The sequence below is a fragment of the Colobus angolensis genome, unplaced genomic scaffold, assembly GCF_000951035.1.
Source record: "Colobus angolensis palliatus isolate OR3802 unplaced genomic scaffold, Cang.pa_1.0 Scaffold447, whole genome shotgun sequence".
Lineage (NCBI taxonomy): Eukaryota > Metazoa > Chordata > Mammalia > Primates > Cercopithecidae > Colobus > Colobus angolensis.
The window spans coordinates 977,446-1,000,195 of NW_012117899.1; the positions used below are offsets into that span (position 1 = coordinate 977,446).

At 40.5% G+C, this 22,750-nt stretch overlaps 1 protein-coding gene across 4 annotated transcripts in view; it reads left to right on the forward strand.

The window, feature by feature from the left end:
- SLAMF6 (SLAM family member 6) overlaps positions 1 to 22,750 on the forward strand; it is a 45,894-nt gene that overhangs the window by 21,237 nt on the left and 1,907 nt on the right. The window contains exons 2-7 of one of the 4 annotated variants that reach the window (XM_011957634.1): positions 13,067 to 13,399; positions 18,373 to 18,636; positions 19,075 to 19,185; positions 19,524 to 19,562; positions 20,589 to 20,671; positions 22,500 to 22,571. In XM_011957634.1, coding sequence (XP_011813024.1) covers positions 13,067 to 13,399; positions 18,373 to 18,636; positions 19,075 to 19,185; positions 19,524 to 19,562; positions 20,589 to 20,671; positions 22,500 to 22,571 — 902 coding nt within the window. The remainder of the gene's footprint in view (positions 1 to 13,066; positions 13,400 to 18,372; positions 18,637 to 19,074; positions 19,186 to 19,523; positions 19,563 to 20,588; positions 20,672 to 22,499; positions 22,572 to 22,750) is intronic. The other 3 variants (XM_011957635.1, XM_011957636.1, XM_011957637.1) reach the window with 3 other exon arrangements.

A 22,750-nucleotide genomic window follows, 5' to 3' on the forward strand; every position in this document is an offset into this window, starting at 1 on the left:
AATGCAGAAATCACCGGTCTTCTGTGTCCTTCGCGCTGGGAGTTGGAGACTGCAGCTGTTCCTATTCGGCCATCTTGCTCCGCCCCCTCGAACTCATTCTTTTTTATAGCTGCATAGTATTCTATGGTATATATGTGCCACATTTTCTTAATCCAGTCTATCATTGTTGGATATCTGGGTTGGTTCCAAGTCTTTGCTATTGTGAACAGTGCCACAATAAACATACGTGTGCATGTGTCTCTACAGTAGTGTGATTTATAATACTTTGGGTATATATCATTGTATATATGATGGGATCATTGGGTCAAATGGTATTTTTAGTTCTAGATCCTTGAGGAATCACCACACTGTCTTCCACAATGGTTGAACTAATTTACACTCCCACCAACAGTGTAAAAGTGTTCCTATTTCTCCACATCCTCTCCAGCATCTGTTGTTTCCTGACTTTTTAATGATTGCCATTCTAACTGGTGTGAGATGGTAATCTCATTGTGATTTTGATTTGCATTTCTCTGATGGCCAGTGATGATGAGCATTTTTTCATATGTCTGTCAGCTGCATAAATGTCTTCTTTGGAGAAGTGTCTGTTCATATCCTTTGCCCACTTTTTGATGGGGTTGTTTGTTTTTTTCCTGTAAATTTGTTTAAGTTATTTGTAGATTCTGGATATTAGTGCTTTCTCAGATGGGTAGATTGCAAAAATTTTCTCCCATTCTGTAGGTTGCCTGTTCACTCTGATGGCAGTTTATTTTGCTGTGCAGAAGCTCTTTAGTTTAATTGGATCCCATTTGTTTATTTTGGCTTTTGTTACCATTGTTTTTGGTGTTTTAGTCATAAAGTCCTTGCCCATACCTATGCCCTGAATGGTATTGCCTAGGTTTTCTTCTAGGATTTTTATGGTTTTAGGTCTAACATTTAAGTCTCTAATCCATCTTGAATTAGTTTTTGTATAAGGTGTAAGGAAGGGATCCAGTTTCAGCTTTCTACATATGGCTAGCTAGTTTTCTCAACACCATTAATAGGGAATCCTTTCCCTATTTCTTGTTTTGTCAGGTTTGTCAAAGATCAGATGGTTGTAGATGTGTTGTATTATTTCTGAGGCTTCTGTTCTGTTCCATTGGTCTATGTATCTGTTTTGGTACCAGTACTATGCTGTTTTGGTTACTGCAGACTTGTAGTATGGTTTGAAGTCAGGTAGCGTGATGCCTCCAGCTTTGTTCTTTTTGCTTAGGATTGTCTTGGCAATCTGGGCTCTTTTTTGGTTCCATATGAACTTTGAAGTAGATTTTTCCAATTCTGTGGAGAAAGCCATTGGTAGCTTGATGGGAATGGCATTGAATCTACAAATTACCTTGAGCCATATGGCCATTTTCACATTGATTCTTTCTATCCATGAGCATGGAATAGTCTTCCATTTGTTTGTGTCCTATTTTATTTCATTGAGCAGTGGTTTGTAGTTCTCCTTAAAGAGGTCCTTCACATCCTTTGTAAGTTGGATTCCTAGTCCTCCTTCTTCCTTTCAGAGGGATAAAAATATCCCTCAGCACTACTTTCACCCCATTCCATAAGTTTTGATAAGCTTTTTTTTTGTTTTCACTTGTGTCAAGTTATATCCTAATTCCTCTTGCTATTTCTTCTTTGATCCATTGATTATTTTACACTATGTTGTTTAATTTTGACATATTTGTGAATTTTCCAATTCTTCTTCTGTTCTTGATTTCCAGTTTTATTCCATTATGGTCATAGGAGACATCATATAATTTATGTCTTTTATAGTTTATTGAGACTTGTTTTTGTGGCCTAATATATGGTCTGTCCTATGAGAGCGACTTATGTGCATTTGAGGAAATGTATATTTTGCTGTGTTTGGATATAGTGTTCTTCATATATATGTCAGGTACTGTTGGTTTATAATGTTTTCCAAGCCCTCTATTTCCTTATTGATCTTTTCTCTAGTTGTTTTGACCATTATTGCAAGTGAGGTATTGAGGTCTTCAACTATTACTGTAGAACTATCTATTTCTCCCTTGAATTTTGTTAATGTTTGCTTTATGTATTTTGGGGCTGTTGTTTGGTGCATATGTGTTTATAATTGTTATAACTTTTTGCTGGGTTGACCCTTTTATTAATGTATAATATCCTTTATTGTCTCTACTAATAATTTTTGACTTAAAGTCTATTTGCCAATATTAGTATAGCTACTGTAAGTCTCTTTTGGTTACTACTTGCATGGAATATCATTTTCCATCTTCTTACTCTAAATGTATTTGTGCCTTTGAATCTAAAGTGAATCTCTGTATGTAGAAAATAGTTGAATCCTATTTTTCCAATTCATTCTGCCTATCTCTGCATTTTAATTGAAGAGTTCAATTCATTTACATTTAAAGTAATGACTGATATGTAAGGACCTACTTCTTGCATTTTGCCATTTCTTTTCTATATGTCTTAAACCTTTTCCCCTCAATCCCTCCACTATTCTATTCTTTTGTGTATAGTTCATATTTTTTAGTTTAGATTCCTTTCTCATTTCCTTTCCTGTATTTTTAGTTATTTTATTGTTATCCTCAGTATTACATTTAATCTCTTCAACTTATAACAAGCTGTTTTGAATTCACACCACCTTAGCTTCAATAATATACAAACACTGTGCTCCTATATTGTTTCATTCTGCTGCCTTTATGTTGTTGTAACAAACTACATCTTTGTACATGTGTGCTTATTAACAGATTTATAATTATTGTTTTACTCATTTGTCTTTTAAATCATGTGGGAAAAAAGAGAAGTTGCAAAGCAAAAATGCAAGAATACTGACTTTTGTATTAATCTATGCAGTCACATTTACCTTTGTTCATTGTTTCTTGGTAGGGATTTCAATTACTTTCTAGTGTGATTTTATTTCAGCCTGAAAGATTCCCTTTAGTATTTCTTATAGTACAAGTCTACTAGCAATAAACTCTATATGCTTTTGTTTATCTGCAGATGTCTTAATTTCTCCTTCATTTTTGAAGGATAATTTTTTCAGATGTTGAACTCTTGGTTGATGGGTGGTTTTTTTCTTTCAGCACCTTAAATATGTCATCCCACTGCCTCCTGGCAACAATGGATTCTTCTGAGAAATTGGCTACTGATTTTATTAAGGATCACTTGTACATGACTAGTTGCTTTCTTCTGATGCATTTGAGATTCTCTCCTTGGTTTTCTTTTTCTGGTTTGATTATAATATGTCTTGCTATGGATCTCTTTGTGATTATTCTTCTTGGAGTTCATTGACTTTCTTGGATGTATAAATTCATGTCTTCTATAAAGTTTGGGAAGTTTGGGGGATTATTTTTTCCAAATATTATTTATGCCCTTTTCTCTCTCTCCTCTCTTCCTTGGACTCCTATTATACCTACTTTTTGGTATGTTTGATGGTGCCCCACAAGTCTCTTAGGCACCGTACATTTTTCTTCACTCTTTTCTGATCCTCAAACTGGATAATTTCAATTGACCTAGCTTCAAATTAGCTATTTCTTACTTCTGCCTACACAAAGCTTCTGTTGAAAGCCTCTAGTGAATTTTTTATTTCAATTATTGTATTTTTTTCAGCTCCAGAATTTCTACTTAACACCTTGTTATTATTTCTATCTTTTAAACATATTTACTTTTCTTTATATATCCTTTTGATTTTCTTTAGTTCTTTGTCCATTGTTTCCTTTAGCTTTTTGAGTATATTTAAGATAGTTGAGGCCAGGCATGGTGGCTTATGCTCATAATGTCAGCACTTTGCAGGGGCCAAGGCAGGTAAACCGCTTTAACCTGGGAGTTCAAGACCAGCCTGGGCAACATAGTGAAACTGTGTCTCTACAAAATACTTTTAAAATTAGCCAGGGATGGTGGCACATGCTTGTAGAACCCATTATTCAGGAGGCTGAGGTGGGAGGATGACTTCAGCCCAGGAGGCAGAGGTTGCAGCAAGCTGAGATCATACCACTGCACTCCAATCTGGGCAACAGAGTGAGACCCTGTCTCAAAAAAAAGACAGTTGACTTAAAGTCTTTGTCTAGTAAATTCAGTATCTGTCCTTCCTTGGGGACAATTTCTGTTCATTTCTCTTGTGAATGGGTCACACTTTCTTGTTCTTCACATGCTTTATAATTTTTTGTTGAAACTAGATGTTTTGAATACTGTAATATGTTAACTCTGGAAATCAGATTCTTCCCCTTCCTCAGTATTTGGTTTTGTTGCTTGCTCTGGGTTATAATTCTTGTTTGTTTAATGACTATTCTAAACTATTTTTGTAAACATTGTATTATTTGTCACATGTAGTCTCTAAAATGTCTTTTTCTTTAGCTTATGGTCAACTAGTGTTTTGACAGATATTTCTTTGAACACCAGAAGGAATAAATAAACAAACAAATAAATAAATGTCTGTGCTTGTCTTTGCAGATTGGCTCTGTTTTGGGGCACTCCTTTAATGCCTAGACAGGCTATTTACCACTCTGCTTGAGCTTTGACTTTTTTCTTGTACCCAGCATAAATATCAGCCATAGTTAAAATCTTAGGGTCTTCTCAGAACTTTTCTAAGTATGTAGCCTGCCCTAGGCATGTATGTGGCTTTCCAAATTCCTTAGTACAAGCAGACATTTTTTAATGCCTGAATTCTTCTAAGAATCTTTCTCCCCAGCTTTTCCTCCCAGGCATTCAACGTATCTATTTTTTGCCTCCACTATAATGTTTTGCCCCAGGTATTGATGGCCTTTCAGTGTTTATGAGAAATGTCCTCTGCATGGCTAATTTTCTACCTGAAAGAGGTAGTTGAAACAAAGACAAGTGCTTTTCCTCAGTTCTTTAGGGAGCATCCAGACAGTTCAAAAAAAGACAAATACAATTCTTTCAGAACCAGGTCTGCTCTATGCCTGCTGGAACCAGTGACCATGGTCTCCTACTGAAAATGTAGATGGCCATCTTCAAGACTGCTACCAAGATGGAGAAAAGAGATCAGGGAAAGGGCGATCAAACGTTCTGTAAAGTTCCCCAATCGTTTTTTAAATTGTATATATGTAAGCTGTACAACATGACATTTTGATATATGCAGTGGAATGGTTACTCTTATAGTCTAATTTGCATGTTAATAGTCATGCAAATTAACATAGTCATTATCTTGCACAGTTACCATTTTCTTGCAAGTATGGTAAGAGTATCTAAAATCTACTCTTAGCAAGTGTTCAGTATACAATACAATCGTATAAGTATAGCCTTCATGTTGTATATTAGATTCCAAGACTTATTTACCATATGTATCTGCAACTTTGTACCCTGTGACCTACATCTCCCCATTTCCTCCCTGTTCCCTCTCTCCACCTCTGATAACCACTGCTTTATACTTTGTTTCTAGGTATTTGACTTTTTTTAACTCCTTTTTTTCTTCTTTTTTTTTTGTTTTTTTTTGTTTTTTTGGTGTGATCATGGCTTACTGCAATCTCTGCCTCCCAGATTTAAACAATTTTCCCACCTCAGCCTGCTGAGCTGGGACTACAGGCATGTTCCACCATGCCTGGCTGATTTTTTGGTATTTTTAGTAGAGACAGAGTTTCACCATGTTGACCAGACTAGAACTCCTAGCATTTTTAAGTTGCCTCTTTTTTTGACTCATCATTTGCTTGGTTGCTATAATCCTTTGACTAGTTTCTACAGTTCTGACAAAGTTGATTCTGACAATGTTTGCTCATTCTGTGTGTGTTTGCATGAGTGTTCATGTTTTTTTTGTGGAAGGATGGACCCTTGCAGCTATTTATTGTGCCATTTTCACTAATGTCACTGACCTTCAGACTTTAGGCCAGCAATTTCAACAAAGTAGTCACCATTCCCCTGAAATCCCTCTCCCCTTTGATGCCACACCTGCCTATACTTTGCCTGTTGCTAGTATTAGGTGATCCCTAGCACCTTCTTTCCCTGTTCCTGGGCTACATGTGCTATAATCATTGGAGAAAGTTATTAGTGTAGTGCAAAAGTGATTACGGGTTTTCCCATTGAAGGTAATGGCAAAACCCGCAATCACTTTCGCACCAGCCAATGCAAAACTGGACGCACTCCATGAATGCTGCCTGTCAACCAGTCTTGGCCAATTCCTCCTCCCTGCTTCCACACTCATTTGTTGATCACTTGTCAGTTTCCTAACAAATTCCTCACAGCAGCTTTTACATGTCTCCTCCGGCTTTCTCTAGATTCTGTGAGATCTACTTCTCTTAGAACAACTTTGAGAACAACATAAGTGAAATATTCCAACTTCTTCCCCTTTAACCTCTAAATCTTTTGAGATCTTTAACCTCATTATTTTCAGTCTCAAAAGAAAAGGAGAACCACCTCTACCCAAGACTAACCTCTTCACGTATGCTCCTAAGCCCACCCTGGCTTCCTCCTCAGAAATGACACTGTTTTGAATACTCCCTTTCAGCATATCTTAAGTTTTTTCTTTCTCTCCCAGCTGCTTCCCTTTGCTCCAAATTTGCTCAGGACTCTGCTACCCTAAAGAGTAATTTCCATTTGTCCTACGTTCTTCTCAACATCCTATGTTTCTCCTCCCTTTCCTTTTAATTCTCTTGAGAAATCAACCCCTACTCTCTTTCAAACTGCATTTGCCTCCTGTGGAGCTAACACAGCTTGCTATATCCCTCTTGGCTGTATCGATGGGCCTAAGCTAGTCCCTCAGGTTAGAAACCCCAAAGTTTCTCGACTTTTCTCTCTTTTTCAGAATCTGCTTAGTTCTACCTCTCTCCTCTCTTTCCTAAGACACTGCTCTCTTTATACTTTCCTAATTTTCAAAAATACTTCATGTTTTTTAATATCTTCCAAACTAATCCTCCACTAATCAGGTAACCCTTAAAAACTTCTCTATGCTAATCTCAATCTACTTAACATTCACTGAGTTCCCTGGACCAGGTTATGGGGAAATACAATGCTGCCTAAGACATTATTTGAGTTCCCCAAAACACATCATACAGTAGATGAAACTTGTAAACAAATGTACCCCAAATGTCTGCTGTCTTGACATCCTCACCAGAGGATGGGCAAGACTTTAGCACCACCTTTATGTTGCAAGGGGTTCCCCAGTGACTTATGAGAGTCTCAAAGGAAAGTTTCCCGTGAGTCCCCAAAGCAGCCTTACCAGTTGCAGCTAACATGAGGCATCTTTCCCATTCTTAAATTTCTTTTCTGCTTCTAGTCCTCTACACAGGATGCCAGCAGAGCCATTTAGATGCCCTGCCTATTCCAAGAACATCAATATCCATGCCAAGGTTGCTGGTCCCGGATGCTCCCAAAGCATCAGTGTTGATTCCCGGCAGGGCAGAGGAAAGGACCTCCATGTGCCCTCTGGGCCACACCACAACACCTTGGCCCTGAAGCAGCTCTGCTCCTGTACAAAGTGTCACGTAGTGTCTTTTAAACATTTTCAGTAGCATCTGACCTTCACTGTCCCTAAGCATATTTTCTCAAATCTAGTTTTGCTTTGGTTTGGTTTTGGGTCTATGGGGAACTATTCCTATCATCTCATCCATCCTGTGCTCCTTCTCCCTTTCCTTCACCACAAACTACTTTCTCCCCTCCGCCCTGTACCAACGCAAAACCCGCATAAATATAAGCAGAGGCAAACAGATATTTTAGCTCATCCTTGAAGGATAAAGAGGAGCTTACCATGTAGGAAAGAAAGGTGAAGAAGGGCATTTTAAGCAGAGGGAAAAACAGTGAAAAAATAAAGAAAGCAAGGCATTCTTGGAAGAATTACAAATAATTAAGTAATGGAGAACTCGTAGGTTTTATTCAAGTTTGCTACAATGTCATCTCCTGTGAACTGTTCCCCGACAACTCCCAACTGTCCCCAGTTCATGATTCTATCAATTTGTGCTTCCGTGGAGCACATATCTCTAACAATTCAACATTTATTGAGCTAGAAAATGTGTGCTAAGTTCTAAGAATATAGAAATAATAATCAGAATCCCTGACCTCAAGATTATGGAAAAGAAAGGAAAATAATCTTATAATTATAACAAAGAGAAAGAACTGCTTGCAATCGCATGTGTAAGTGCAATAGTGATACGAGGGCAATGCAGATGCAAAGCCCTACACTAGCTCAATGCCCAACCCACCACATCAGAACTAACTACTCATTTACCTGTCAGGCTTCTCTATCAGATGATGAACCCAGAGGACTGACAGTATTTATATTCCCAGTTTCCAGTCCAGGAACTGGTACATAAAACAGACCTAATAAATATGGTCTGAATGCCATGGTTTCTGAGGTTTTGCTAATTGAATTAGCATAGAAGTTAGCAAATAGAATGAATGACTTGTTACATAAACTAATTATTTCAATCTATAAAATCAATGGAAATTAAAGGAGTGTTCTAGGCAAGGGAAGAACAGCTCCTGGTGAGTCCTTGGGCCACTGAGTAAGCCCAGATCCCCTACCAAAAGGAACTGAGCTTTAACATTATAGACAGAAAACCTCCAAGAGATGGAACGGAGATATGTCCATTCACTCAATAAATATTCAGGGGATGCTTACTATGTGCCAGGCAATGTTCAAGAATGTTCACAACAGTAAACAAAACAGACAAAAATCTTTGTCTCCATAGAACTTACATTCTAGTGGAGAGGTGACAAAATAAAAACAAATACGCAAATTATAAAGTATACTAGATGGTAAGTCCTAGATGGTAAATCCAAAGGCAGCTGGATGTGCAAGGGTGGACGGGGGCTGATGGTGTGAAAAGAGTGGTCACACTTCCTTAAACTCTCTGAGCAGGAATGTTTGCATTAATGACTTTATAGAGGCAAAAGAGTAAGCTGCATGGATACTTGGAGGAAGTACATTCCAGACAGAAAGGATTGCAAATGCAAAAGCCCTGGCCTGTTCAAGGAATAGCCAAAGGGGCTGGAGCAAAGTGAACAAGGGAGAGAATATAGGAATTAGGTCGAAGAGAGAGAGATGGCCAGATCATTTTGGTCCTTATAGACCATTGACATGTAGCCAAATACAGATCTAGAGATAGGACATTATTAGCTTTCCAGGATCCTTCTTTTATAGTCCCTCCTATTAACCACCTCTCCCTCCTCCTCAAAGGTAACCACTCTCTTGACTTCTGACAGCATAGATTTGTCTGTTTATCAACTTTAAATAAATAGAATCATATCATTGTATTCTCTGGTATCTGGACATTTTGCTCAAAATTTTTCTTGTGGTATTCACCCATGTGATTCAGAGGAAAAAGGAGTCAGGATGACAAATAACAGTGTATTAAAATGCTCATAGGAAAGATGTTGATGACAGCAATGCTCATGTGCCTGGAACCCATATGACAAGTCATGAAAGAGAGAGGAAGTGCAAGCTCACCCAGGAGCTGAGCACTAGGACGCCAAGAGACATTTCCTCCCCTATTCAGCTCCTCTCGTAAGAAGTAAGAAACCCTCAGAAATGACAACATTCCATGCTCATGGACTGGAAGAATCAACATCGTTAAAATGGCCAAAGCAATTTCTAGATTCAATGCTATTCCTATCAAACTACCAATGCCATTCTTCACAGAATTAGAAAAACTATTCTAAAATTCATATGGAACCAAAAAAAGAGCCCAAATAGTCAAAGCAATTCTAAGCAAAAACAACAAAGCCAGAGACATCACACTATCTGACTTTGAACCATACCATAAGACTATAGTAACCAAAACAGCATGGTACCAGTACACAAACAGACACATAGACAACTGGAAGAGAACAGAAAACTCAGAAATAAAGCCACACCCTTACAACCATCTGATTTTTGACAAGGCCTACAAAAACAAGCAATGGGGAGAGGACTCCCTATTCAATAAATGGTGCTGGGATAACTGGCTAGCCATATGCAGAAGATTGACACTGGACCCTTATCTTTAACCATATACAAAAATTAACTCAAGATGGATCAAATATTTATTTATTTATTTATTTATTTATTTATTTTTTGGCTCAAATATTTAAATGTAAAACCTCAAGCTATAAAAATCCTAGAAAAAAATAGGAAATATCCTTCTTGACATTGGCCTTGGCAAAAATTTTTTGGCTAAGTCCCCAAAAGCAATTGCAACAAAAACAAAAATTGACAAGTGGAACCTAAGTAAACTACAGAGCTTCTGCACAGCAAAAGAAACTATCATTATAGTAAACAGACATCTTATGGAATGACAGAAAACATTTGCAAACTATGTATCCAACAAAGGTTTAATATCCAGAATCTATAAGGAGCTTAAACCAATAAGCAAAAACCCCATTAAAAAATGGGCAAAGGACATGAACTTCCTAAAAGAAGACACACAAGTAGTCAACAAACATGAAAAAATGCTCAGCATCAGTAATCATCAGAGAAATCCAAATCAAAACCACAATGAAATACCATCTCACACCAGTCAAAATGGCTATTACTAAAAAGTAAAAAAAAAAAAAGATGCTGGTTTGGTTTATGATATGGTTTGATTGTGTCCCCACCCAAATCTCATCTTGAACTGTAGAGCTCCCATAATTCCCACATGTCATGGGAGGGACCCGATAGGAGGTAATCGAATCATGGGGGTAGGTCTTTCCTGTGCTATTCTCATGATAGTGAATAAGTTTCATGAGATCTGGTGGTTTTATAAAGGGGAGTTCCCCTGCACACATTCTCCTTGCCTGCCGCCATGTAAGATGTGACTTTGGCCGGGCACGGTGGCTTACATCTGTAATCCCAGCACTTCGGGAGACTGAGGCAGGCGGATCATAAGGTCAGGAGATCGAGACCACAGTGAAACCCCATCTCTACTAAAAATACAAAAAATTAGCCGGGTGTGGTGGCGGGCACCTGTAGTCCCAGCTACTCTGGAGGCTGAGGCAGGAGAATGACGTGAACCTGGGAGGCGGAGCTTGCAGTGAACTGAGATTGCAACACTGGACTCCAGCCTGGGTGACAGAGCAAGACTCCATCTCAAAAAAAAAAAAAAAAAAAAATGTGACTTTGCTCCTCCTTCACCTTTCGCCATGATTGTGAGTGCCATGGCCTCCCCAGCCATGTGGAACTGTGAGTCAATTAAACATCTTTCCTTTATAAATTACTAGTCTTGGGTATGTCTTTATCAGCAGTGTGAAAATGGACTAATACACTTTTTTGACTTTTTAATAATAGCTATTCTGTCAGAATGACAGCTGGAAGAGAATAGAAAACTCAGAATACACTAATATACATTTTTATATTTTTGTATAGCCATATGCAGAAGATTAAAACTGGACCCTTACCATTCTGTCAGAATGGCTATTATTAAAAGTCAAAAAATATAAAAGAATAGGTGCTAGGTCCCACGGTGAGGTTGCAGAGAAAAGCAAATGGTTATACACTGTTAGTGGGAAATGTAAATTTTCACTGTGGAAAGCAGTTTGGGGATTTCTCAAAGAACTTAAAACAGAGCTACCATTGAACCCACCAACCCCATTACTGGGTATATAGCCAAAGGAAAATAGATCGTTATACCAAAAAGACACATGCACCTGTATGTTCATCACTATGCTATTCATAAAAGCAAAGACAAGGATCAACCTAGGTTCCCATCAATGATGGATTAGATAAAGAAAATGTGGTACGTATACACCATGGAATACTAACCAGCCATAAAAATGAATAAAATCATGTCTTTTGCAGCAACATGGGTGGAGCTGGAGGCCATAATCCTAGAAAACTAACATGGGAACGGAAAACCAAATACAACATGCTCTCACTTATAAGTGGGAACCAAACACTGAGCACACATGGACATAAATATGGGATTAATAGACACTGTGGACTACGAGAGGCAGAAGGAAGGGAATGGGTATGGGTTGAATAACTACCTATTAGTTAATATGCCCACTATCTGGGTGCGATATACCCATGTAACAAACCTGCACATGTACCCTCATATCTAAAACAAAAGTTGAAATTTTTAAGAAAAAGAAGCAAGAGATCCTGAGAAGGTTAGGTAATGATTATAGTTATTTATTCATTGACCCTCTAGAACATTTCCACAGACTCTACTACGTGTCAGACATGGTGCTGAGTACTGACATGCAAGGATGATTAAGGCATGGTCAGTTAGACAAACAGGTGAACAAGACTACAAAATAGTGTGATAATTGCTAAGAATTTGGGAAAGGATGCTAAGGAAGCATCTTCTTTAAAAATCATTGTGACCATTTCACCTTTTTTGCTTAAACATTGATAGTTCTAAATAAGCTCACAAGAATGTAGCCATCATGTGTTACTATGAAATTATATATATTATTTCTATATGTATCAATTTTGTCTCCTCCTAATCTTTCTGAGAGAATAAAGAAAAATCTTCTGGTATAAGGAAAAGAACACAAAGTCACTGGAGTCAGAAGACCTGGGTTTGAATCCTGACTCTGCTATTCTTTAGCTGTGCGATCCTGGGAAAATTAGTTAACCTTTCTGTGGCTCAGTTCCTTTATCTATAAATGGAGTAATAATATCCATCCTGCCTGCCTCACAAATTGTAGTCAGCATCAATGAAATAATGTATAAGAAGAACTGACTATCCTATAAATCCCTGATATTAGTCTCTGTTACCAGCCTTCTAAATTGCACAAGCCTATTAAGATGGACACACAGTAGGTAATCAGTAAATATCAGGCTTTAATTATACTTTATTAGCAAAGACTTGCAGTTTTTGGAGTCTATAGTTTCCTGTCCCCCTCAACCTAATATCTGAGGAATTCAGAGGCTGGGGTCACAAAGTATAGTTATGACCTAGGAGTGACCAGCCAGTGTAGAACCCAGCGTGGACTGAGCCAGTTTCATCTAGACTAGCTGCCTACTAACCAAGAGTGGCTGACATTTTGCTAGAGGTGAAGCTCTGGGACTGTGATTATTCATTTAGAACCATCTCCTTATGCTTTCCTACTCTGTCATATCTCTGAGTTTTGGTATCAGAGAGCTCTAACAGACTGGCAGAGTTAGGTGAAAGGGTGCAGGACTTGGCAGGGAGATTGTCAGGAACATTTGTAAAACCTTTTCCTTCTGTGTTTACAGGGAATCTAGTTTCACAAAGCCGCTCAACCCCACTGATGGTGAATGGGGTTCTGGGGGAGTCAGTAATTCTTCCCCTGGAGTTTCCTGCGGGAGAGAAGATCCAGTCCATCACTTGGCTTTGCAATGGAACATCTCTTGCCTTCATAGTACTCTCTGAAACCAACAGTCCACAAATCCACGTGACTCATCCTAAACAGCGAAACCGACTGAACTTCATCCAGTCCTACTCCCTGAAACTCAGCAACCTGGAGATGGAAGACACAGGCTCTTACAGTGCCCAGATAACCACAGAGACCTCTGCAAAGCTGTCCAGTTATACTCTGAGGATATTCAGTGAGTCAAAATATGGGGTTTAATTCCATATGGACTGAAAAATATATGTGTATTTCAATCCTATGTGACTTCAAATGTGCACTGTCACCTAGTGGTAAAGAATATGGCATTTGGAGTCATTGAGTCAGTGTCAACACAATGACATTGCAAAGCCAGTTAATGACAGAGCTGAGGACAGAGCCTGTCTTGTGTCCCAGCTCAGAATTACTTCACTCCAGTAAAACGGTCTTCTTCAATCAGAAATGTAGCAGAAGTAATGGAAATCAAATATTTATGATAGTGTTGCCTTGTGCATTACATGTGTTTGCCATGTAATTCTCACAAAGCTTCCATGAGGTAGGTACAGATCTTATACCCTTGAGGCACAGCCTCAGTCACAGTGATTTGCGTACAAGTCACAGAGATAGTAATGGCAGCACTTCCCACATAACTATCTGCCACAACACCTCCCTTTTCACAAAGGCTAGTCTGACCCAGTAGAGTGATCTGTGTATAGAACAGTGGTCTACCTAGAAAGTTCTCTGCAAAGATAGGCTGATAATGAGAAGGATCCTTTCTGTCAAGTTTATTTAATTTTTAACAATATTTTCCCCCGATGGCTCATATTAATCACCAGTCAACAATCTGCCTTCCCAAGATTAAAAAGAATGAAAATGTTATCTACATAAAATTATGGAAACTATAATGAGGTTGCTTATGAGTCAATATCAGAAAAATACCTCTCTAGCAACCAGTGATATTCAGAGATGCCATTAATGGCTTTAGAATAACGACTTAGCAGGAGATTCAAGCATTAAATTGTCAATCAGACCAGAAAACATTAAAAACCACTGAAATTCTATAATTCTTATCCACTTGAGGGCCTGTAGTGTCTAAAATTCACTCAGAGTTCTTTGGGTTAAGACATGGTACTCAAAAAAGCACTGTTAAAATAAAGTATCTCCACAGACAGATTACAAGTTAACTTTTAGTATCCCCTGAATATTTGGCAGGTTTATCATGTTAGATTAGTCAAAGGCATGTCCTTGAAGAATGGAACACCAAACAGGTAAACGTAATGGGAAAGAGGTGATGTCTGGAAAACTTCTATACAAGCGATTCTAACTAAAAAGGAAAAATCACCCTGGGGCAATGTATTACTTTCCTGAGGCTGCTGAAATAGAAATACCATAAAGTAGGTGGCGGAACAAATTCATATTCTCTCACAGTTCTGGAGGCCAGAAGTCTAAAATCACAGTGTGAGCAGGGCTTTGCTCCCTCTGGAGGCCGTAGGGGGCAATCTGCTCTTTGCCTGTCCCATCTTCTGGTTGCTGTCAACACTCCTTGGTTTTCTTTGGCTTGTGGCTGCATCACACCAATCTCTACCTCCATAGTCAGGTTGCCTCCTTCTCTTCTGTCTGTCTCAAACATCCCTTTGCTTTTCTCTTATGAGAACACTTGTCATTGGGTTTGGGGACTATCCAGATTATACTGGATAATCTCATATAACTTAATTCCATCTGCAAAGACCCTTTTGTCCAATAAGGTAATATTCAGATTCTGGGAATTAGGACATGGACAGATCTTTTGTGAGGTCATTATTCAACCCACTACAGGCAGAATCACCCTGGGTGACCAGTAATTATCTAGGCAGTGTAGGATACTGGAGAGAAGAGAGACTCATCCAATGGAAAGCCAGAAATGGGTACCAGGCTTCATCACGTTTGCTGAGATAATATTCCTCTAGCATTGTTGAGAAGACCAGGTATGACTTATCTTGCAACAACCACCCTCTTGAGGCTCAATGCTGATCTCTTTCAGGGATTTTTAGAGTGCCATCTCCTTCAAAGGCACATACACAAAGAACTGTGTGAGCCACACCAGGTAGTTTTACAATAGTGCAAAGGAATTTCTTTTTTTTTTTTTTTTTGAGATGGAGTCTCGCTCTGTCACCCAGGCTGGAGTGCAGTGGCCGGATCTCAGCTCACTGCAAGCTCTGCCTCCTGGGTTTACGCCATTCTCCTGCCTCAGCCTCCCGAGTAGCAGGGACTACAGGCGCCGCCACAACGCCTGGCTAGTTTTTTGTATTTTTTTAGTAGAGACGGGGTTTCACCGTGTTAGCCAGGATGGTCTTGATCTCCTGACCTCATGATCCACCCGTCTCGGCCTCCCAAAGTGATAGGATTACAGGCTTGAGCCACCGTGCCCTGCCAGGAATTTCAAGGTATAAGTTATGTAGATTTTATTTTTAACATTGCTCAATCTCTTGGTATGTGCCAGGATATGAATGGCAAAGATTTGATTTTATGGGCCAATACCAATTAATTAGGACTGACTGCTAACATGGTTTGGCTCTGTGTCCCCACCAAAATCTCATCTCGAATTGTAAACCCTACATGTCAAGGGAGGGACCTGATGGTTGCTGATTTGATCATGTGGGAGGTTTCCCCCATGCTGTTCTCATGATAGTGAGCGCTCATGAAAGCTGATAGTTTTAAGTGTGGCACTTCCTTGCCCTTTCTCTCTGTCTCCTGCTGCCATGCAAGACACGACTTGCTTCCCCTTGCCCTTCCGTCATGATTGTAAGTTTTGCTGAGGCCTCCCCATCCATGTAGAACTGTGAGTCAATTAAACCCCTTTTGTTTATAAAGTACCCAGTCTCAGGTAGTATCTTTATAGTAGTGTGAAAACAAACTAATACAACTGCCTAGAGTTCAATGTTAAGAAAATGTTGAAGCCATGATAAGTTTATTAATTGAGTCAACAATGTTTGTTAGACATGGATAATGTCCAAGGCACTGTTGTAGCACCTGGAATACATCAGTGAGCAAAACAGACAAAGATCACTGTCCTCATGGAGCTGACATTCTGGAAGGGAAGTAGAGGCAGGTAACAAACAATTCACATATCATATAAACAAGTGATATAGCATGTAAGAAAGCCCTGAATGGTATAAACAAAGGAGAGATTAAAACAGCATAAGAAGCATCAAGAGTGCCAGGGAGCAGGGGACAATTTTAAAAGGAGTGATCAGAACAAGCTTCATTGAAAAGATGACATTTGAGCCAAGACCTATTGGAAGTGAGGAAGGGTGCCATGCAGACAACTGGAAACCACGCCATCTGGCATAGATAGCAAGATCCCCTGTGCCTAGCCTACTCAAGAAATACCAAGGAGGCCAAACATCCAGGAGCAGACTAAGGGGTAGGTAATAGAAAATGAGGCCAGAAAGGAAACAGGGGCCACATCGCATAAGGACTGAGCCATCACAAAGACTTTGGCTTCTGAGAGCCATCAGAAAGTTTTGCAAACAAGTAATATGATTTGACTTACTTGTCTAAAGGATTCCTTTGGCTGCTCTGTTGAGAATAGAGTTCAAGGGAGAAGGGTAGAAGCCAATGGCCCAATTTAGGAGACCATTGCAATAGTCCATACAAGAGTTGATGCTAGCTTGGATCAGGGTGGTAGCAGTGGAGATGGTGAGAAGTGGTTGCATTTTGGACATATTTTGAAGATAAAGCCACCAGTATTTCCTGATGTGGGAGTATGAGATGAAGATATGAGTCAGCAATAACTCCAGGGGTTTTGGCCTCAGTGATAGGAAGGATGCAGTTGACAACAAGTCAGATGGGGAAAACTGTAGGTTGAGAAGGTTTGGGAGAGAAAAATAGGAGTCCTTTAGACTCTACCAAGTTTGAGATATACTTACACACTTACATACATGTGGAAATGTCCTTACATATTCATTAAGTGGAAAAAGGTAGCAAGATGAATTTTTTTTTTAGTTCAGCCATCAACATTGGATGAGGAAGATGTGACTTTCATGCCAAATATTTGTTATCCCTGTACCAGGCACTGTCTCATTTATTCCTCAAAATTACCTGAGAAGTGGGTATTATTACCTGGTCTTACCGATAAGGAAACTGAGGCTTGGATATAGGAGTAATTTGTCCATGGTCATGTAGCCAGTAAATTACAAAGCCATGATCTTAATTCAGGTCTTCCTGACTCCAAATCCAACACTTTTCCAATACATGAAAACTCTGTTCTGGTAAGATCTCAGTACAGATACTCCACAACCCCTACTCAACTAAGCTTAAAGCACTACTCGGTCTCTTCTAATCAGAGAATTGGAGTCATTCTCTTCCTGGTTGGGTCATCTTTACCTCAAACCTTAGGCCAAGGCTAAGTCAGTGGCCTTTTCTGTTTTGCTCCCATGTTCCCATTGGTTCACAGTTACATCTTACAAGGCAATATTTCCTGGTCTTTGCTCTCAGAAATATCTGCATCACATGTCATCTCACATGCCTAGATATGCTGCACTTCTTTGCTCCCCAGAATTGCCTGCTTGCTCTCTCAGCTTCTTCACTTCTTCCTCCCCCAGTTCTTTGGTTCTCAGCATTTTCCTTTCTCTCTTGCTGACCTTCTACATCTGAGTCTCTTTCTCACTATTGGAGCCAGCTTTAGATACAGTGAGAACCAGGATCCCCATAGATTCAAATTCCCCAAGGAAGTGATGCTTCCATCTTCCACCCCAGTTAGGTAATTCTGATAGCAGAGGAAACAGGACTCTTGCACCTGGTCTTCTGGCTTCTGACCTCACTGAGGTGCCCTCAGAATTCTCGCCTTGGTCTCCAAATTGTCTTTACACAGGGGCAGAGTGCAAGTACTAGAAGGGACCCCAGGGATAAACTGGAGCCCAGAAATATAAAATGACCACCCCAAAACTATCCAACTAGTTGATGGAAACCTCAGTCTCTCCCTTCCCACTTCTTCTGCTGGCTATCCTGTCCCATACTGATGTCCCGCATCATTTGGTCATCCCAGACCTTGCTACCATCAATTGGGCAATAAAAGCAGAGTCCTTTACAGAGTCTACAGACCATAATATACAGCAAAGGTGAAATACAAAACATTGAGGTGAAGGATATTTTTCACAGGGGGCTGAGCCAAGACATTTGTCCTTAATCTGGATCTTATTTTTCTGCAAACAGGACAACTGAGGAACATACAAGTTAACAATTACAGTCAGCTATTTCAGAATAGGACCTGTGAGATCCATCTGACTTGCTCTGTGGAGGATGCAGATGACAATGTCTCATTCAGATGGGAGGCCTTGGGAAGCACACTTTCAAGTGAGCCAAACATCACTACCTCCTGGGACCCCAGGATTTCCAGTGAACAGGACTACACCTGCATAGCAGAGAATGCTGTCAGCAATTTATCCTTCTCTGTCTCTGCCCAGAAGCTTTGCGGAGGTAACAGCTTGCCTCAGGTCTGAGAGCCTTGAGCAGCTGTGGGGTGTAATGCGTCCTCACATCCTACATAATTTCCAAAACAGTGGCCCAGTGGGAGGCAGAAAATGCTGCTGGGAGGGGACAGATGCCCTCTGGAGCTCTGCATCTCTCAGTACTCCCAGCGGACTCTCCTTCCTTCCTCTCCATCCCCCAACCCCTCCTCCAACCCACTCAGAACCCAAAAGCAAAGGCCTGGGAAGGTACAATTGCTTTCTCCCCACCACTCCACTGGGCCCCACCCTCCCCTGCCTGCCACATAGGACTCTCACCCCAAAGCCTCTGGGTATAAATAAACCTACCTAGCCCCCAAATATGGCCTAGAAGAGGCTCCATGAAGGCTCCAAGAACAGTGGGCCTCACTTGATGTGTCTCAAATGTCATTTTTTTTTCTCTTTTCAGATGCTAAAATTCAATATATAGATACCAAAATGATTCTGTTTGTGGTTTTTGGGACATGCATAGTCACCGGTTTCATCATAGTGCTGTTACTTGTTTTGAGGAAAAGAAGAGGCAGGTTTCCTTTCTTCCTACTTGTCTCCTCTCCAGGTTTCCAGGGATTGAGAGTTTGGGGCCTCTGATTCCCAAGGATCTCTTGTGGAGGACAGGAGGAGGGAGGGAGGCTGCAAACCCCGGCTCAGTTAGTCCACTGAGATGATCCTGGGGTGTGATCTTGCACCTGCTAATATCCTCAGAGAAACATCCTACAGGGAAAAGTAGGACCCTGTCTCAGGGCTGCTTGCCCTTCCTTTTGGGTCCCCTCCCACCACATCCCAACACTCATGGGGCTGGGGGTGAAATGCCTCTCCCACTGCTGTCACACATTTAAATTTTCTGGTTTTATTTTTCAGATTCTCTACCTTTGTCTACTCAGCGAACACAGGGCCCTGGTGAGCATTCAGACTCTTAACTCTCCATCATAAAGCAGATGGGAAGAGCCAAATGGAAGAGAAAGGGGGATGGCAGAGGGCTGGATAATGACAGAGGAAGGAGTCAGAATGTCATTACTCAGACCACATGGTGTGAGGGGAGATGACCTGCAATCATAGGTCCTACATGGTTCACAGGCACAGGCATGTGAACCAGTCACTCACACAGTTTCTCTTGGTGATATCAGGTTCATTCACCACCCTGCTGATGGAGACACTAAGTCCCAGTGAAAGGGATCATCCCTCGTCACCCAGCAAGTCCAGGGCACAGGCAGGATTAAAGCATCCAAGGCACAAAACCAAACTGTCTGACTGCATCATTACTGTTGAGCCAGGGTTTTGGCGATGGATAGACACAGTGGAAACAGAAAACATGATATAGAAACACAAACACAGGCTCTGGACTCAGATTGGCTTTGGGTCTCATTTCACGCATGAGTGATGCATAACATCGCTTGTAGAGGAAAAGGCATAAGGTCTGAAGTCAGAAGACATGAATTTGAGTTCCTGTTTCATCACTGCCTGTATGGCTTTGCACAAGTCAGTTAAGCTTTCTGAGCCTCCAGTTCCTCATCTCCAAAATAATCAAATCCACTATAGGGACCTCTGAAAAGCTTAATAATATCCTGTATGTGAAATAACTAGCTTGTTATGTTTGCCAACAAGGTGTCTTTAGCCCTTCCATAGGCAGTGCTATTTGGTCCCAGGAGCTTCCTGACCCACATGTGAAGCCTGAGGGAGACTCTGAAGCTTTAGGGGACCTCAACACCACCTCCTACCCCAAGAGATGTGGTCAGAAATAGACCACATGACTGAGAAGGTTCACCCAGAACTCCAAAGACTGTCAAGAATGAGTGATCCCTCAGGAAAGCAGGTGCTTCAAACACCTGCCTATCTGGGGACACAGTGGGCACTGGGGAGGGCGAGGTCCTGGGAGAGCAGTCCCAGAGTCCTTCTGCCATTGACTGTGCCTTCCTATGTTAACAGCAGAGTCTGCGGGGAACATAGAGTATGTTTCAGTCTCTCCAGTGAACAACACTGTGTATGCTTCAGTCACTCATTCAAACAGGGTGAGTCCTTTCAGCTTTATACGCCATTGTGTTGTCAGTTTTACAGCCATTGCTCACAAACTTGTCACCATAACCATCTGACTGATCAAATGACCATTGAGGGGAGGAGAAGACAGCCACAGCAACAGGGGCAGCAAAGTTATGTGCTAGACCACTCTGGTGTCTGCCGTTCTCACCCTTAAGGGCATGTTTATTCATACCCTGCTTTACACCATTCTCCAACTGCTTGATACATCAATAAGTCTTGTCCCTTCAGCTTAATTACAAGCTGACTGGAAGTACAAATTATGTCTTCCTCTCTCTTGCCCTGTATCCTAGCCTAATGATCAGTAAATACTTGCTGAATGGGTCAGAGTTCCACTAAGTTTGAAAGTTTCCTATGGACATAGTTCCATAGCAGGGGACTGACTTCTCACTGTGGATGTAGGGGTCTTAGGGGAGCTCAGAAATAGTCTCTCAAGAGGGGAAGGGGGCACAGTAGAGGCCACTAAACCATGAGTAATGTTTCACTCCTCCCCTCTCATCTACAACATAACAGGATGGCCTTGGTCAAGCATCAGCAACTCATCTGTCATGCATCCGCAGCTCCCCACCACCCCTAAATAAAGGACCTGCAGGTGGCACATCTCTAAATAATACTATACATTTTGAGAGGCCAGTTTTCATGTCTTCTGAAAAATAAGCCAGGAAAGCTTAGCATTTTCCAAATGATGTAAGCAATGATCTATCTAGAAATCTTGGATTCCCTTCACCTATATTTGCAAAGTATGCTCCTTGATGACAGGGAGCAAGAAGGGGTACTCTCATTTGCTCAGACATTTCTCTTGCCTTTGCAAATTCCTCTTGAAGACAAGTTAACTCACATTCTGACAAACCAAAACACTAATTTCCCACAAATGTGTTAGCTTTCTGTTTAGCAAAAAGGAAAAAAAAATGTGCTTTGGAGAGTGCAGTGGCGCAATCACAGCTCACTGCATCCTTAACCTCCTCAGGCTCAGGTGATCATTTTTCCTCGGCCTCCTAAGTAGCTGAGACTACAGGTGCGTACCATCACATCAGGACAAATTTTCTACTTTTTGTAGAGACAGGGTTTTGCCATGTTGCCCAGACTAGTCTCAAACTTCTGCACTCAAGTAATCTGCCTGCCTCATCCTCCCAAAGTGTTGGGATTACGGGCATGAACGATTGTGCCCAGTCGATGTCTTGATAATTCTCTAAATACTTCTTTAATTTAAAGTGTCAAAATCTTTGAGTAGGTTCTTTGAGGGGCATAGGGACTTCTGCTATTATTTCTGTAATGTGCATTCCACGCAGAGTCGTTCTTAAGGCCAAGTGTTCCTATTCTACCCATTCCCCATGCTTGAGGAGACCCCAATGACATGATGACCAGGCAGTTAGAATTATAGCAAAAGATGGAGCAGGCAAAATGGGCAGTTTCAGTCATAACTAGTAAAAATTTGAGACAAAATGTATAATATAACTATCTGGTATATAAGGTCTTTCTTAAAAAATGCAGGAAGGAAAGTAGAGGTGGACAAAGGACAAGAATACTTCCTTCCCTTCATACAGCAAGGCTGTCTTTCTCTGGCTCTTGAGCCCACTGGTTTGCTGCCATGTTGCTTTTCTGTTTGGGGCTTAGGAAATGCCACTAAACCCTCACAGATTTGTTAGCTAGTGGTGCTTGGTCTTCCACTAAACATTCCCCGGCCTTCCTCTGGAAGAACTTTGACATATTCTCTTTTTTGTCACACAGTCTTTCCTAAGAATATATCTATGCATTAATCTCTTTGTCTCGGTATAAGTCAAACTGGTATGATTCTTTTTACAGGAAACGGAAATTTCGACACCTATAAAAAATGCTACTGTCACAATTTACTCCACAATTAATCATTCCAAAGAGGTAAACCCATGATTGCTCCACGTTTTTATATTCTTGCCTCTCTCCACAGACCTATGATTTTGCAAATAAAGTAAAAATAAAAGGGTCATCTTACAGATGCACAAACACCAGCAGCATACGGAAAGTCTTGGGACATCATCAAAACATATCCAACAAGTTATTTTGTGTTAGGATCACCA